The sequence below is a fragment of the Podarcis cretensis genome (assembly GCF_951804945.1).
Source record: "Podarcis cretensis genome assembly, chromosome: 9".
NCBI classification, from domain to species: Eukaryota; Metazoa; Chordata; class Lepidosauria; order Squamata; family Lacertidae; genus Podarcis; species Podarcis cretensis.
Window position 1 is genome coordinate 61,634,249 of NC_137178.1, and position 18,377 is coordinate 61,652,625.

General features: G+C 39.1%; 1 protein-coding gene across 6 annotated transcripts in view; it reads right to left on the reverse strand.

The window, feature by feature from the left end:
- The window catches only part of CORIN (corin, serine peptidase), a 117,528-nt gene that overhangs the window by 92,071 nt on the left and 7,080 nt on the right, over window positions 1-18,377 (reverse strand). For 5 of the 6 annotated variants that reach the window (XM_079989659.1, XM_079989657.1, XM_079989661.1 and 2 more), the window contains exons 2-3: window positions 5,908-6,052; window positions 2,606-3,034 (exon numbers count right to left, since the gene is read on the reverse strand). In XM_079989659.1, coding sequence (XP_079845785.1) covers window positions 2,606-3,034; window positions 5,908-6,028 — 550 coding nt within the window. In that variant the 5' untranslated portion in view covers window positions 6,029-6,052. Of the gene's footprint in view, window positions 1-2,605; window positions 3,035-5,907; window positions 6,053-17,255; window positions 17,493-18,377 lie in introns of those variants that run through there. The other variant, XM_079989660.1, reaches the window with a different exon arrangement.

The following is an 18,377-nucleotide window of genomic DNA, read 5'->3' on the forward strand; positions in this document are numbered from 1 at the left end:
GCTTTTAATGGTACTTCTGTTGCACTTCAAGGGCTTTTTCATGCTGTCACATTATTCCAGGCAATCATATGTGGGTATAAAACTGTGTGGAAAAAATATCAGGATGTAGGAAACCAGTAGCCATCTCTATCTTCATGGTTGCTGGAAAGCAACTGTCTGCAATCTCGGAAATGGCTACTGGCTCTGCACAACCTGATTCATGCTTGACTTCTGACGCTCAATGTTGTGCCTGCAATACACAATCTCAAGAAGGAATTTGACATTGTGAACCACCTCTAACCTCACTGAGTGTTTGGTAGCAGAGATGCACAATATGATGAGTTCAGGACACTGGGTAGAAATTTTTCTACATGCTTTAAAATAGTGAGTAAGGGAAGAACTCAATATGTGGATACTCTTTTTTATTATTTCTTACATTTGTTAGTCGCTTGACACAGAAGAGAAAGAATGACATGCTAGGAAGGTTTGCACAGTCTAGGTCAACAGCCCCATGTTCTCCGTGTGCCTATGGCTACTCTTCTTCCTTTGTCTTGGATAAAATTAGCTCTGATAATTTATCCATCACAGTGTTCTGTTGCTCCATAAGTGGTTTAGTCATGCTGGCCACATGACCCAGAAATCTGTCTGTGGACAAAGGCCAGCCCCCTTGGCCTAAAAGCGGAGATAAGTGCCACACCCCATAGTCTAATTTGACTGGAGTTAACCAACCACGGGTCCTTTACCTTTTACCTTACCTATGGCTACTCTTCTTCCTTTGCCTTAGTTAAATTATCTTGGAAGGAAATAGAGCATTACAGGTAGACTGCTGAACTAAATGTTTGTGCTTGCTTTAATCTATAAACACACAAAGCACATGTTCCACAAATATTTCTATAACAGAGTTGTTTACTATAGAAAAAATGTTAACTTCACTCTAACTAAAATTAGGTTTAGTCAGCCTTTGCCAGGGGCCAAGTCATTTTTTAAAAACACTGTGTTTTTCAATTATAGGTATAACAATAAGATGAAGACACCAAAAGAGAAGAACCCCATTGCAGAAATGAGGGACTGGGCTGTTAGAGTTGCAGGGCCTGCCCTGTGGAACTCCTTGCCCCCCAAAATTTGGCAGGAATCCTCCCTGCTTTCTTTCGGGTGTCTTTTAAAAACTGTATTGTTCTGACAGGCTGTTGGAAAGACAAGCAGTCGAGAATGAAGCAATGGAAGGAGCTTTTCGTTTCTTCAATTTTGAAAGGTAATAAGAGGTCACAGAGAATTGCTAGCAACTGCTTGGTAGTTATGTATGTATGTATGTATGTATGTATGTATGCAACCATGCATGTATATGTAACACAATGGATATAGGGAAGGAATATCAATTAACTTATGAGAAATTAAAAGAAATCACTTAAAAGAAGAATATACCCCCCTCTGTGTACATGTTAGAACCAATAACTATCCCAGCCAGGGCTTGTCCTACCTTTAGACAGAGTGAGACAACTGTTTTGAGCTGGCCCTGATCTCTTCAATGAGGACTGAGTCCATGCCAAGTCACCCTTTAGTGCAACGTTTCGAGGTCAAGTTGCAGAACAACTCAGATTTTACCTACCTTTATCTGTTTTTGATCAGATATTTACATCATATTATTTTTATTAAGTTTGCAGTTCCTTACTTTCACCCTTTTATTTGCAGGGTATATGTAGTGTAAGCAAAATGGTCGCTGATAAATAACTGTCATGCTAAGTAGACTACCTAGATGTACTAAAACTACGAAAGGTAAAACAAGGAATGACATTTTATTCAGTTTAATATTTTCAGTTCCAGTTTTCAGGGCATTTCAGAATGTCCCATCTGAAGTCTATAAGCCACCCTTAAATATATTCTCTCTCTCTCTCTCTACACACACACACACAGAAACTATGGAGGAAGTGCCCAAGACACATATAAAAGTAAAATCTTCACATTTGAGAAGAGATGCCCCCTACAATACAAAGACTTCAATCCAACCAATTGTGCTTAAGTACCATTTTAATCAACAAGGCTTATAACCAGCTAGTTCTACTGATTACAAATGAGATTTAAATGAGACTAATTTTCTTGGATTTTAGCTATTGACTACAGAATTATCAACAGCCTTCCAACAAGGCAAGTCAACAAATGGACAATTTTAAAAAGTGAACAGGCTTATCACTTTAATGTGATGTACTTAATGTACTTACCCATGCTTGTTTAATATATCTTGCTAAGCAGTGATCTGCACAGTATTTGCTTCTGATTAAAGAGCTTAGTCTGCTATACTGACAGAGATCTTCAATAACCCATGTTCAGAACAATTATTTAGCCAGCTAAATAATGGTTCAACATTAAACAAGGTCCAGATAAGGACTTATATGTCTGGAATTTCCAGACGCATGACAACCCTTGTCATATAGTGCAACAACTCTGGGCAAAAGTAACAAAAAAAGCTCAACAACTCCCCCCCCCCCAAAAAAAAGATGAGAATTACCTGAACAAACTGATATTCCTTGGTAGCTATTGATTTAGGAAGTATGCAAATTATAACACCACAAAATTATATTATATTTCTTGCATCATAATTAATTAAGGATCCAGATTAATATAAACTTACTTTTTTTCAAATCTATTTGCTGCACAGTAGATGGACTGGTAGGTTTCAGGATAGAAAAAGATGAATTCTTGCCTATGATCTTCACAGATGTGTCTGTGGACTGTAGAGTTTCGTCTCCTGTATTGGTTGATGACCAGGAGTTGTCTCCAGGAGTTTTGGTCAAAATCTTTTCACCTGTTTTCAGTGATGGGGTTTGTGAGGCAACCTGTGCAGCTCCCTTATGTATACTGAAGTTTTTATGTATTTGGTCAAGGTGAAATAATGGGTTTGTGGTCCAAGATGGTGGTTGTATTTTGTTCCCCATAGATGGAACAACATTTGAACGACCTTCAGTCATGTTTGGATAAAGAGTATCAGGCATTTCAGTGTCACCATCAGGGTGAAGTAAGTCGCTTTCATTTGAAGGTAAGCAGTTTTTCCCCAACGCACCTGAATGGAAGGAAAAATCATAGAACATAAACCAGAGAACCTGACAAAATTCACTGAACAAGAATGAACATCCCATACACTACCTACTGGAAGAGATCCTGTAGGTAGTTGGAAGCTATAGAATAGAAGGCAGGAGAGGATAAGGGTTTTTTGTTTGTTTAATTCTAGGCATCAGTGTTCTGATTTTCCTTCCATTGTGTACACTGCCATCTGTATCTTTTAAAAGACACTTTGTAGCTCTATAGACAAATGCACTTCCCCCTTAATAAAATTTAAAATGAACATATGGGAAAATAATATCTGGGATACAGCAATGTCTGAGCATCTCACCAGACACAGAAGGGCAATTAAAGGCATAACAAACAGAAATGTGGAAACGGATTTCCAAGAAATGTGGACCCTTTCTTTAATTATGTTAATGACCAAAATCAAGACCTTGTTATATCAACTGCTCAATATTTTCAGAGGCTTGGAGAGGTTACATTAAGCAATATGTTTAAACATTGTTTATATCTAGAGTCAATTGATAGAACAAACACCATTCAATGTACTGCTGGATAAGTGCTTAATGGTTCTTGTATTTGTTTTTGTTTAAAAACCAATAGAAATTGTTTTTTAAAAAACATTTAAAATGCCAGACAGACATTGTTTGCTATGTAGAGCATTATGCAGTTTAAAGTTCAAACCTATAAATGACTTATTTGGGTTTCCATTTTCATATTCTAAATTATTTTCTTTCTTTTTTTCAAAAAATAAAATTGACATTCTCTAAAACATCCCCTTATTCTGGGGTGGGGGTGAGGAGTGGTAAACCGTAGGGCAGTGCAAGTCATTCCCCAATTCAGTTCAGGTCTCAGTTTAGCAACTCTGCTCTGGTCCTTTTCTGACCCAGACCCTATTCAGGCCCTTAACTGAAATGGAGGCCTTGCACAGTCCTAATGTTTAAACATGATTTAAAGCCCCAATTAAACAACTCAGTCAGCATCAGGGGATAAAGGGAGACCTGCAGGCAGAGACTGTAACCTGTACTGTCTCCTCCCTCCCTTGCCGCCTGATCACCCCCTTCTGACAGCTCAAGATCACTCTACGGGGATCCGAACCAAGGGGATCTAGGACCACCTTGACCCAGTCCAGACAAATACTAGATCAGCATGAATCAGCATAATTCTTACTGGAATCCAAGATTTGTCTGGAGCAGATGCACAACCCTAGAAAACAGGGCCCTGTGTGATTCCTCTGGAGCATTCAGGTTCTGTTTTTAACCCACAAATGCTTTGTCCTTATAAGTATCTACTATGCATATTACATGAAAATGTGTGATCAACATAAAAAATACAAATGGGGTTATGTGTATTTTAGTCTTGCCAGCTTCTCATAGACTTACAGCATATGTTTTATTTGTAAAGAAATTTCAACTGTATTGAGGATTTCTTAACTACAATCTCACCACAGCACACTACTTGATCCCATGGTAATTATCTTTATTTCTAAAACTGTGTAATTTATTTCTAAAAGCATGAGCTATTAATTACTTGTTCATATGTATTTACTAAATTCTTCCTATCTTTCTTTTTAATATTTCTTTTAATGTATGAGCCAACAAGACAGCCTACATAAAATAAATGTGTTGACGTGGGTAATAAAAGTAACAAAAGTATAAAGTTTTTTTAGTTGCAGAGCTCTTCTAACTACAGAAATTCAACATAAATTACTCCTATTCCAAACTGTGTAGGAAGAATTGGATTTACACCACCTTTTCTGTAGCCTAAGTTCCATTGGGTTGCTAAATCACATGACTAAGCTGAAAGGTGTTGGAACAGGATTCTCATTGCCCCACCTAACTCCTATCAGGCCCCCATAACACCCCTCTTTGTGGACTTACACCCGTATAAGTTACATCAGCTTAAGTTCCACAGTCTGAGACAGGGTGCGGGACTTATGCCATCATAGACCCAGCTCAGCCCTGACTCAGCTGAGAAAGCCCAGCACATGTCAAATCAAAACTCCCTCATCCCAGCGAATCTTGGGTTTGGATTATTTTATTCCTAGAAATACACTTTGAATATCATGTTTCTACTTTGTTAGCTTACTTGATCTTAATTCCCTTCAGTCTGTTCTCTGTTTAAAGACGGATCCCTAGACTCAGTTATCAGACAATACAGTCTGATGCTTACCAATCATAGAATCAGAGTTGGAAGGGACCACGAGGGTCATCCAGTCCAACCCCCGGCAATGCAGCATTCTTTTGCTCATCTAAACAAAAAATGCAGAGGCTATAAAAATGTTTTATTGCAAATCATCTCCTGGGCTGAACCCTGAAAACAAGGTCCTGGGCTGCCCTGAAATCAAGACACACGCTCCTTTGGCCTTGCTGATGTGACCCAAATACGTTTGGCACCAGCCTGGCTGCAGAAGTTGCCAGAAAGAGGCATAGCAGACGCCATCCAACCATCTTAGGGACTCCACTCCAGATTTGTGTAGGGTTTACTCCTTAGCCTTTTCTTCTCCCAAGGTTTTCCCACAAGGCAGTGGAGATTTAGGATCAGACCTTTCCTTCTCCTAATTGGGCTACCTTCCCAGGTTGATGAACTTTAATGCAGGATTCTCATGAACATTACAGCTCAGACCTTAGTGCAAGCATAGCTGGTTATCAAGTGACCCATGGGTCAGAGGTATGAAACCCCAAAATATGCTCACCATACAACTATTAATGCAGTATTCCTCTTGCCTACCAAGAGAAGAAATTAATAGCTGAACATCTTTTTTCTTAAATTACAGAATGCTATCGGTGCTACTTTACATTATTAAGTTAAATTACTAGCAAGGTTCATTGCACTGATCTTTTTGTCCTTGCATATGAATGTAGTACTTACCCACAAATGTTAGAAGGATCACCAGCAAAAGTATAAGAGCACAAATGCATGGAATCAATATTAGCAACAAGAGTCGAAGGTACTTGGCAGAGACAAGTTTCTGAGAGCAACCATCCTCCATGTTATCTTCATCTGTTACAGGGGCCTGAAACACAGAGAAGGCTAGGTTTTTAAATTTCTAACATAAAAGTTGCATCTAAGTATGGCTACTCCATGACAATTAGTGACACTAAAGCAAAATATACTCAACAGAATATATTTATTAAATAAATTTATGATGCATTTGCGATGATTGGACAATATGCTCTTATAAGGAAACACATGTCTGGAATGCTTTGAAGGCCTTGAGAGGGAAAATATTTTTCTGGAAACACAAAAAATCTATATATTGAGGGGCTCAAAAGCCAAATAGCTGTCCTAAAAGATTTAGAAGTGCTAATATAAAATACATTTTTCCCTTTTGAAAAGAGTCTATATTTTTTGTTTTTCCTAAGATTGTAGGGCAAATGCTCAACCTTTTACAAGGTGTTTATTAGAATAGCAAGATTATTAATCCCAGATGGTGGGGTCTCTGCTGAATACAACTCCTCAAATTATACAATTTCTGACGCAGGAACAACAAGAACATTAAAACAAATTTATTTTGTACTAGCTGGAGGCAAACAGCGATGGGATAAAAAGAGGGCACATTTACCCACTGCCAAAACAATGCCCAATATATGGAGGCCTTCTTTGGGAGACAAATTCTATGTAATAAGGACAATATCTCTCATAAAATCCAATATAAAAGACTCTTATAAAAGTCAACAATACTGACTCAAGTTACATGGTTCATTCTAATGTATATACAGTGGTTTTCACAGACTCCAGCCATCCAACAACCAAACCTGGGAAGTGAGTATTCCTTCATCCTTAAAAAACAATTCCTCTTCACTAACCTAATACTATCCCCCTCCTCCTTACCACCCACAAAATCTGGGCATTTCTCCCAGTCCAGTAAATCAACTTGCTATCTTGTTCTCACAACAAGGCTTCATGTGGTTCTGTTGATTTAGAACGTGCGGATTTAGCCCAGGTTTTGAAGACGATTTCATTGTTTTGGTTTGTCCATTACAATGGAAACAGTGAATGAATGACAAGAATTGTATTGGAGTCTTCCTTGAAGAATTGGAAAGGATATTCAGAAGCTCAACATAGTTATTGGTGAATATTAGGGCTTAGTAAACTCTGCTGTTGCTTTCTTAAATTTCAAACATGTTGTATAGCTTCAGTAAAAACCACAAAGGATAAATTATTTTTGTTCTTTGGCATTCTTATGAACTGAAATATCTATGATGGACAAGCATTAATCCTTGCATTAAACATTTGCTTTAAAAAAATGAGTAAAGGCAAAATGCTCAGAAAGAAAGAAATAACTTGGAACAGAAGTTCCATTATTTTCTCTGTTGCATTATAACACGTAATGCAGAGTTAAAAGACTACTCCATTTTTTTCATTTTTTAAACAAATCCAATTACAGGATATCATTTTTATTAATAACCTATATAATAAATGTGGCTAATATTTAGGGGGTGAAATAGTTCTGAAAATAGTGTGAATTCCAAAGCCATGAGTACAACATGAGGGAGACTATACTGAGGGAGCAGTATGTGTATGGACGCAAGATATTAAGACCGATTTCCTTGTGAGCCTGGTCTGGTTGGCAAAAATGCAATGTGGTTTCAAAACAATTCTGTGAAAATATGGAATACTGTTAAAGTGGATTTACAGAGATGGAGAAGAATGCATCTGTCCCTCATGGGTAGAATTTCGGTGGTAAAGAAGAATGTATTACCTAAAATGTTGTTCCTCTTTCAGACCGTGGCAGTAATCAATTCAGTAATATGTTTTAAACAATGGCAAACAGACATTACTACAATTATTTGACAAGGGAAAAGACCAATAATAAGTTTCAATAATTTAACAGATGTAAAAGAGAAGGCTTAGCCTTACCAAATTTAAAATTGCATCATGAAACAGCATGTTTAACTTGGTTAAAAGAGTGGGTAACATTAATGAAGATTAGATTACTGGATTTGGGAGGAATTGATAGAAGATATGGGTGGCATTCCTATTTGTGGCATGACAAAGTCAAAGTACATAAAGACTTTCTTAATCATTATATAAGGAGGAGTCTGTTGGGGGTGTGGAGGAGGAATAAAGATTTTCTGGAACACAAAAAAACACCTATGGATATCACCAATAGGTGAACATAAAAAAATGATTAAGTGGGCAAAAGATGTTGGACACTATATAGTTATTGCTACCTGCGAAAAGCTTCGGAAAACATGTATGAAATTTACAACATGTTATAGCTTGAAAGATGATGTACAGGTGGTATTTAACACCAAAGAAGCTAGCTCGATTGTAGAAGAATGTATCAAACAAGTGTTGGAAATGTAAGAATTGAAAGAGGTCATTCTATCACATGAGGCTGACCTGCATGGAGGCCACGGCCTTTTGCGTCATGATATATAATAGGGAAAAAATTCAAACTGATCTTTCTCAAGAAAGCCTTCCTGCTGGGGATACTGGAAAGTGAAATTCCAAAGAAAGCTTAAACTGTATTTATCTATGTAACCACTGTGGTAAGGAATCTCTATGCACAGAAGGATGAGAGAATACCCTCAAAAAAAGAATGGCTGGTGAAAACCTTGGAATATACAGAGATGGCAAAACTGCCGGCACTGATAAGAGACACAATAAACAGAATCCTTTAAAGAGGACTGGAAACCCCTAAAAAAATTATTTTCCATAGGTGAAGTCCACAGCAGGGTTTGAATATTAAGAAAAAATAGCAGAACATATTGAGAAACCTGTTAAAGAGGATGAAACTGGATATGGTGGAATTATAAAATGCCATTGTCTATAATCTTGAATATAAGCATTGATGATCAGTGAGTGGAAAGTCATTAATATGTAGAACTTAATATACCGTAAGTGTTGAGTAACAAAATGTAACTTTTAAGCTTGAAATAAATATATATATATATATATATCAATAGAAAAAAGAGATAAATGCATGGTGATTTGAGGTGTCCAGGTGTTATTTTTACTGCATGGGGGGGGCGCACACTTCCATCTGCATTGCAATACTGATGAGAATGTGCATCTCTAATCATTGCCTCAGGCTGCATATGCAGTATTGCATGCTGTTGTATGTAGACTAAAATCCTAAAGTCTAACCTGAATATAATAACCTACTTGGCGATGTTGTTCCACTTTTTGCCAGTATGTGGAACATAAGAATAATTCTGTCCTCTCTTTATTTAAGAAAAACCTTACAAATTGTAATAGCACAGAAAATGGCAGATATTTCTAAAAGGGACAAAGTACCGTATATTTTCACTTTTGGCATTAGCAAAATCACAGAAAGAAGCTGTCCCAAAATGTTGCTGTTTCCTAAATCATCATTTCAATAAGTAAGTCCTCAATTATAAACAACATGTTATGTTTGTTATGAGAATGTAATTAGTACCATGTTGATAAATTAAACAAGAAATATGTCTTTGTACAGTTGAAAATAGCTGAGGAAATTCTATATGACAAGCTGGTTTTCACATACTGCTATTGTTATCTTTACATCTGTTATTAATAATTCCATTCATTTCAAGCTTTTCGTTTAAAAATATAAACAGATGTGTAAACAGTTAACCTTTTATAAACTGCTGAGATTAAGAGAATTAAGAAAATGTAAGGGCAATGATTAGCAACTGGCAGTCTTGGTGCAAAACACTGAGATTATCATCTAGTCTCCAGTTCAGTGAAGTATATAGTGACAGGTGAACTAGCTAAGCAAATTAAAAAGTTTGCACATGATTTGCTTAAAGATTGGAGAAGGCTCTAAAACCACTGGAGGCCTCCATAAAAGATATATCAAGCAAGGCAGCAGACACATCTGTGACAGCTAGTGAAGTGCTGGACTTGGGGCTGCAAAACCAGACCCATCTTGGAAAGCTGACAGATGCAATACTTCAGATGAAGCTGAAGGACCAGCAAGACCAGAACTGCTATTAAAAAATTCACTTATCCGAAGTCCCTGAATGAGAAGAGAAGTGCAAGAAAATAGACTTTCTGATCAGGTTCCTCAGCCTGCTGTAAACCAACAAGTGCAAACCATAGCCCCACTGAACAGAGAACTCTCCCTGAATGCAACTGCCTGAGGCATTTGGCTCAACCAACAGAGGCAGTAAGACAATAACCACAAATATACATACAAGAATAGACTGATTAAATCATTGATATACCAAAATAGAAGTTGCTTCAAGTTTGGAAACAAGGACAACTGTTGTTAACTAGAGCAGCAAAATGTTCTTACTACAAATAAAATAGTGCCGATAAGATCTGCCCCACAACCAAGAGCTGATAAGATCTGCTCAATTAAGTTCAGGCTTTGCAGCCCCCTATGAATGCTTATATACATACAACTCTCCAGACAGACATAGCTTACAAAAGAGCCCTTAAGTCCAGAAAACAGTGAATTTTGGAACAGAGCAGTCTTCTTTGATGAAACGGCCACAGCAATTAAAGAGCTACAGAATTGAAAAACCACTGGGAAATATGGGCTAGGTGGAGCATTCTATTAGACTTTTTGCAGGCCCGAATTTAAATGACGAGAGGCCCTAGGCTACTCCATTTGTGAGGCCCCTCCCAATCCCCCACTCTCACAACTGGAAGAAAATGGAAGAACGTTATAAACAAAATTGATTTTTTTTTATAATAATTTTTATTGATTTTCCACACATATAATAAAGAACAATGTAACACAATATAACTTCATACTCATCGGTTCATAGCCTTTTTTCTTTGACTTCCCCATACCTCCCCATCCCTGCATCCTTGTTTAATAATTCTTTAGCAACCCTTAAGTCCGTTGTCTTAATTCCTTTTCGTAAATATTTCTTAAGTTTTTTTTTTTGTTTCACGCTGCAATTCTTTACTTCTTACCCCCTGACATCTTAACATTCCTCAATTTTACAGTTATTTTTAAGATATATTTTAAAATTCTTCCAGTCCTCTTCCACTGTCTCTTTCCCCTGGTCCCGGATTCTGCCCGTCATCTCGGCCAGTCCCATAAAGTCAATCACCTTTGTTTGCCATTCTTCCAGAGTAGGTAGTTCTTGCGTCTTCCAATACTTTGCCAGTAGAATTCTTGCTGCTGTAGTGGCATACATAAAGAAAGTCCTGTCCTTCCTTAACACCACTTGGCCCACCATACCCAAAAGGAAAGCCTCTGGTTTCTTAGGAAAAGTCCACTTAAGGACCTTCTTAATTTCATTATAGATCATTTCCCAGAAAGCTTTAACCTTTGGGTAGGTCCACCAAAGGTGGTAGAAAGTGCCTTCAGTCTCATTACATTTCCAACACTTATTATTAGGCAAGTGATAAATCTTTGCTAGCTTGACTGGGGTCATGTACCACCGGTAGATCATTTTCATAATATTTTCTTTTAAAGCATTACATGCAGTAAATTTAATACCGGTGGTCCATAATTGTTCCCATTCAGCAAACATGATATCATGACCTATATCTTGTGCCCATTTGATCATAGCTGATTTCACTGTTTCATCCTGTGTATTCCATTTTAACAGCAAGTTATACATTCTTGATAAATTCTTAGTATTGGGTTCCAGCAATTCTGTTTCTAGTTTTGACTTCTCTTTCTGAAATCCTACTTTCCTGTCCTGTTTAAATGTCTCATTTATCTGATGGTAATGCAGCCAATCTCGAACCTTAGGCTTTAATTTCTCATAACTCTGAAGTTTCACCCTTTCACCATCATATTCTAAGATCTCATGATATTTTGGCCATTTAGAGTCCATGTTAAGCTTTTTTACTTCCCTAGCTTCCATTGGTGACACCCACCTGGGGGTTTTACTTTCCAACAAATCTTTGTATCTAGTCCAAACGTTATACAATGCTTTCCTTACAATATGGTTTTTAAAACTTTTATACACCTTTACCTTGCCATACCATAAATATGCATGCCAACCAAAACTATTGTCATACCCTTCTAGATCCAAAATATCAGTATTCTCAAGAAGTAGCCAGTGTTTCAACCAGCAGAAAGCTGCTGATTCATAATAAAGTTTTAAGTCCGGCAGGGCAAACCCCCCTCTATCCTTTGCATCAGTTAAAATCTTAAATTTTATTCTGGGCTTTTTGCCCTGCCAGACAAATTTTGATATGTCTTTCTGCCACTTCTTGAAACAATCCATCTTGTCCACAATCTGCAATGTCTGGAATAAAAACAGCATTCTAGGCAATACATTCATCTTAATAGTAGCGATTCGGCCTAACAAGGAAAGTTTCAGCCTTGACCATATTTCCAGATCCTTTTTAACTTCTGACCAACATTTTTCATAATTATCCTTAAATAAGTTCACATTCTTGGATGTTAAGTTTACCCCCAGGTATTTTACCCTTTTTGTTATTTCCAAGCCTGTTTCATTCTGAAAACTCTCTCTTTCTTCCATTGTTAAATTTTTTTCCAACACTTTCGTTTTTTGTCTATTCAATTTAAAACCTGCTACTCGACCAAATGTTTCAATTAGTTCTAATACTCTTTTAGTGCTAGTGTCTGGCTGTTGCAAAGTCAATACTAGGTCATCTGCAAATGCTCTTAATTTATAATGTCTAACTCCGACCTGAACTCCTTTAACCAACTGGTCCTTTCTGATCATGTTTAACAAAACCTCCAGGACTGATATAAAAAGCAATTCACAATTTCTCCTCTAAAGGACATAAGATGTTATTGTCAAATAGGTAAAGGTAAAGGGACCCCTGACCATTAGGTCCAGTCGTGACCAACTCTGGGGTTGCGGCGCTCATCTCGCTTTATTGGCTAAGGGAGCCAGTGTACAGCTTCCGGGTCATGTGGCCAGCATGACTAAGCTGCTTCTGGAGAACCAGAGCAGCACACGGAGACGCTGTTTACCTTCCTGCCAGAACAGTACCTATTTATCTACTTGCACTTTGACGTGCTTTCGAACTGCTAGGTTGGCAGGAGCAGGGACTGAGCAACGGGAACTCACCCCATCGCGGGGATTCGAACTGCCAACCTTCTGATCGGCAAGTCCTAGGTTCTGTGGTTTAACCCACAGCGCCACGGTGATTTTAAAAAATGCATAAATGTTAAAATTAACACTGAAAAACTTTTGCAATAACAGAACTTTGTAAACCTTTTGTGGAATAAGCATTAATTTTTAGGAAAATGAAATTGTAATGTTGTTTTTTTTTAAAAAAAACTTTAGTTTACAAATTATATTGCCTGGGAAATGTAAATAATATGATCATGATTACCTGACAGTGTGGCACTTTTAGAATCTACTTTATGTTTTCATTAAACAGTTAGTTTTTAAAAACATATTATGAAGTAAACTACAACCATCAAATACAGTAAAACTAAAAATGTTTTTTTCTAGCCTTCCTTATAGCAAAATCATCCAAAACGTCATCAAAAAAATTTTGTCTAAGTTTGTCACTTTCAATGTACAGAATGCTCAGTGCGGACAACCTCCCTTGAGACATCGTGGCCCTTAATTTATTTAGTCTTGAAAAACTCCTCTCCCGAGCAGTTAGTGACCATAAATCTAAGAAATAGCCACAACACTATTTCCACATTAGGAAAGGCCATCTGAAATTTTTTCCTTGTATATAATTTGATAAAAATAATTTAAACGCTTTCTTTGCCCATCTTCAAAACAAGAGAAAGAACAGGCAAGTAGTAGATCCTGTGCATGGAGAAGATGGAGAAATGCTATTGGAAGACAGAAAGGAGGAGGAACTGCTCAACATTTACTTTACCTTCCAACTTTACACACAAAAGGAAAGCAATGCCCAACCTGGTGATAATAGAATAAATGATGCAGGGAGGGAGCTGCAGCCCAAGATATAAGTATAAAAAAGAGAGGTGGTAATGAATCACCTCGCTACTTTAAATGGATTCAAATCCAGGGCCTGATGAACTGCACCCAAGGGTGTTAAAAGAACTTGTGTTGTGTCAGAACTCGTCTATAAGCTTTCAGAATTCTTGGAGAACAGGTGAGACCCCTGTGGACTGGAGGTGGGCAATGAGGAGTCTGAAAGGTAACACGATAACAACAAATATGTAAAGGGCCGTGACATGGAAGATGGAGCAAGCTTGTTTTCTCTTGTTCCAGAGGGTAGGAACCAAACAAACGATCTCAAATTATAATAAAGGAGATTCTGACTAAACATTAGGAAGAACTTTCTGACAGTAAGAGCTGTTTGGCAGTGGAACGGACTACTTCAAAAGGTGATGAACACTCCAATGGAGGTTTTTAAGCAGGGGTTGGATGGCTATCTGTCAGGGATTCTTTAGCTGTAGTGCCTGAATCGCAGGGGGGTTGACTTGATGACCCTTGGGATCCCTTCCAGCTGTACAGTGCCATGATTAAAAACAAAACAGTCCGTGCCTATAGGCTTACTATCGAAAAAACACAACACAAAAGGAGGGCAGAGACAAAATGTATGGCATTAGTATATGGATTGTAACCTGGCAACACTTGCAGAGTATGCAGAAATTAAGCAGATAATTATGTTCAAATAAGGCATGTCAGAAGGTAGGGGTAGCTAACTTTTTTGTCTCGAGGACTGTATTCCCTCTTGGCTAACCCTCCAATAGCTACATGCCAGCAGCAAGTATGCAAAAGTAGTTGTGGCCACCCCCCACCGCATCCTCCTATTCACACCTACACACAAAGGTACGAACACAACCCTCTGAGTAGAGGAGTTGTGGTCCCCTCTCCAGTCAAATGATCAATCTGATGACTGATGACGCTGGACTTCACCCACCCCAGTGCTGTGGCTACTACCATCTGGGTTTGAAGGAGAGTGACAACTGTTCCAATTAAGTTTGCTAAATCACGAAAATATTAAATACTGTTAATGTGTTAGGGACGCAGGTGGCGCTGTGGGTTAAAGCCTCAGCGCCTAGGACTTGCCGATCGAAAGGTCGGCGGTTCGAATCCCTGCGGCGGGGTGCGCTCCCGCTGCTCGGTCCCAGCGCCTGCCAACCTAGCAGTTCGAAAGCACCTCCAGGTGCAAGTAGATAAATAGGGACCGCTTACCAGCGGGAAGGTAAACGGCGTTTCCGTGTGCGGCTCTGGCTCGCCAGAGCAGCGATGTCACGCTGGCCACGTGACCTGGAAGTGTCTCCGGACAGCGCTGGCCCCTGGCCTCTTAAGTGAGATGGGCGCACAACCCCAGAGTCTGTCAAGACTGGCCCGTACGGGCAGGGGTACCTTTACCTTTACTAATGTGTGAAGGATTATTTTTAATTGGGGTATTGGGTCCCCACAGTAAATTTGGTTCTCTGGTATGTAGGTATCTGACAAGACTTTGAAAGGGTTCTCATTCTGTAAGACCTAATACTCAACTTCAATTTCTGTAGGGGAAACAGCAAAAGAAATAAATTCACTGGTGCAGAATAAGCAAATCTTCTTATGCCTTCTATTCTCCAGAGGATGCAATGGTCTACTTGAAGCCTAAATTAGGACCCATTCACATATGTTTTCTCATTCCTGGCAGCATGGAATTCCTGTACAAGTATGTAGTTGGAATAATGCCAGTAAGGGAATTACACATCAGTGATTCCAGGAAGAGAAAATATCTTTGGTGTGCAGTTCCCTTTTGGTACCATCCCAACAAACATTTGAAGGGGAATCCCATTACACGACTCAACCTATAATGGAGAATTAAATGTCTATAATGAATCCTGATTTTCTCCAAAAGCAGTCGTCATTGTTAACAAGGAGGAAAGGAAGAAATGGAAGCTGCTTAATTACAGTGGTAACTAAAATAGACAAAAACATTTATGACCACAGATTATTATTGTTGTGTACAATACTACAGTAACTGAGATACCCATGTACTTGGGAATATCAGCTGAATATTGATGATACATGCACATTTTTTAATGTATGTTTTGCCATAGTATCAAAAAGATTAACAAGGCACAGACAGTAACATATTAGTTAAAATATTTGTATCTGAAGCTGTCCTAATACAAGTTAAAACAATTAAGAAGAATTTCTGTTTCTAGTCAGTTGTACAGGTTCATAGAAATTCCACATACTTGAATGTCTAGAAATAACTCTGAACCGGGTCTAGTTTAAAATTACCCTTAAATCAGAGTTGAGGGGAAAGGAGGGGGATATTTTCAAATTTAGCATGATGTCTTTAGTCTCAAATCAACAATAACTTATAGATACTCTACATTTTGTTAGATATTGATGCTGAATGACTGAACATGAGCTTGTTCTCAGTAACATAATTATTTCTTCCTTTCTAAGGTTATGAAAAGATGCAAGCGTTTCCTACCGTGTTTCTCAGCTGATTGTTGAGAAATTACATTTTAGTAAGTTTATTATTTATACAACGCTTATGTGTCCCCAATAACACATACATCCTCTCAACATTTCTCCGCATCTATTTTGGGCATAGCCCTTCTTCAGTTTAGTCTTGCTTACATGCCTTTATTTTTGTTCCAAATTGAAACTTTATATTGAGGCAATTATGGAAAGAGAAGACATGCAAAACCTGAACAAAGGCACTTCCCCTTAAAAACAGGGGAGCGTGGCGGGATTCCTAAAAACTTGTTGCATTAAAAAAAAGAGAATAGAAGAGTAAAAACCTATTTGCTGAGTTACATTTACCTTTGGAGACGTTTCCTTTTGGATTTTGCAAATGCAGAAAAACGAGGAAGTAGCAGTAAACTACCATAAAGCAGTATTTTTTTTAAAAAAAAAAAAGGTCTGGCCACCCTGTTTCACCTACCAGACAACAGGGCAACTGGGTAGGCACTTGGTGACCTCATGGAATCTTCATGGCTCATGGAATCCATTAGATTACAAACCATGTGGTGGTGATAGTGAAAGTTTTACTAGCTGGCGGGCGGGGGTCGGGTTAATATGGCAACCTTACAGGAGTCACTTCGGTGGGCTTCGACAGGCAGAAATGAAGCAGACGAAGCTTTAAAAATAAATTAAAAAGTTATGTGGAAAGTTTCCTATCTCGCAGTTGTTCAATTCCCCAGAAGGCGCGGCGGTGGGGCGGGGAGAGAGAAATATGGCTGCCCTCCCTGGATGCCCCCTGTCCTCACGTGAAGCAAAACTCGACGGCAGGCTTTGGCAGGGACACAGGGCCTCTTCCGGCACCCGGAGAAAAAGCCTGCCTCTACATGGATTCCCGAGGGCCGTGACTGGAGCTAGGCTTCTTCCCTCAGCGGCGCCGGCGTCCCCGGGCGCTCTATTTTTACGGCGACATTTTTCATTATTATTTTTTACCTCAGACTTTCCATTGCGCGGGGGAAGCGCTGAGGCCCCGGGAATCTGACATCTCAGCTTCGCTCCCGCTATTTATAGCGGCGGGGTTGCCCCGGCCGGCTGCTGTGCGCTTCTTTCCCCTCAGGGAAGAGAAAAATAATATGACACCGACAGGTCAGGTCTCTCTTTCAGCCGACATCTCTGAGGGAATCCCCTTCTCGTCTTCCGACTGCAGCCCCCCCCCCCCACCGGCCTCCTGTTCCCGTTGCCGCGCTTTTGCTGAGGTAACAACTTAAACGGGGGCTTGGATAACAAGAGTTATCTCCGTGTGCTGGTTCGCGCCCACTTCCATAGACGTTATTTAGGATGCCCAAAAGTGTCCAGAGAAAGCGACCCCTAGGCCCAAATAAGCTTTTTGCATAGCAGGGTCTGGGGGTGCGTTTGCCAATACTGCAGGAAACAGCAGCAGATGCTTAAAAAAAATATCAACAGATTTATCATTGCATAATAATAAAGTCTCCATGGGTTTGGCTGCCTTTTAAGGCGCTGCAAGCTTTCGTTGGTTTTGTAAGTTTGCAGTCTAACGCAGCTGCTACTCTGGATTTTGCAATTCGGATTAATGTACCCCCTCCACCCAATAACTGAGACGGATGCCTAGGTGGAAAATTTTTCCACACCTGTGAGATTTATGTGCATCCTACGGCAATCACTGGGAACCTGGAAAATTTGTCAAGCAGGCACCCCCTTTTCTGACAGGTAAACTCCCCCCCCCCCAATATCAGATACTTGGAGGCTTTTTGTTGTGGTTAACTGTGGTAGGAGAGGAAAGCAGTGGCTTTTAAAAATAATAATCTTGTTTTCTTGGGATGAGCAAAAACATCTGAGGTTCATCCCGCACCCCCAGCTCTGTGCCATTTATAAGCTGCATAATGGACACACATCCAACAGGTGCCGTCCCCCCAGGATGGTGGTGCACTTATTATAAAAGCTACTCTGGATTTCTGTCCAGGGAGGAAGTGAGATTGGGACCCAGTAGGATCAATCCCTGTATCTGTACCTAAATTCGTATGATCATAGAATTGGAGTTGGAGTGGAGGGTCATGTTGTAGGCTGTATAGCCCAGCCACCTGCTCAATGCAGGAA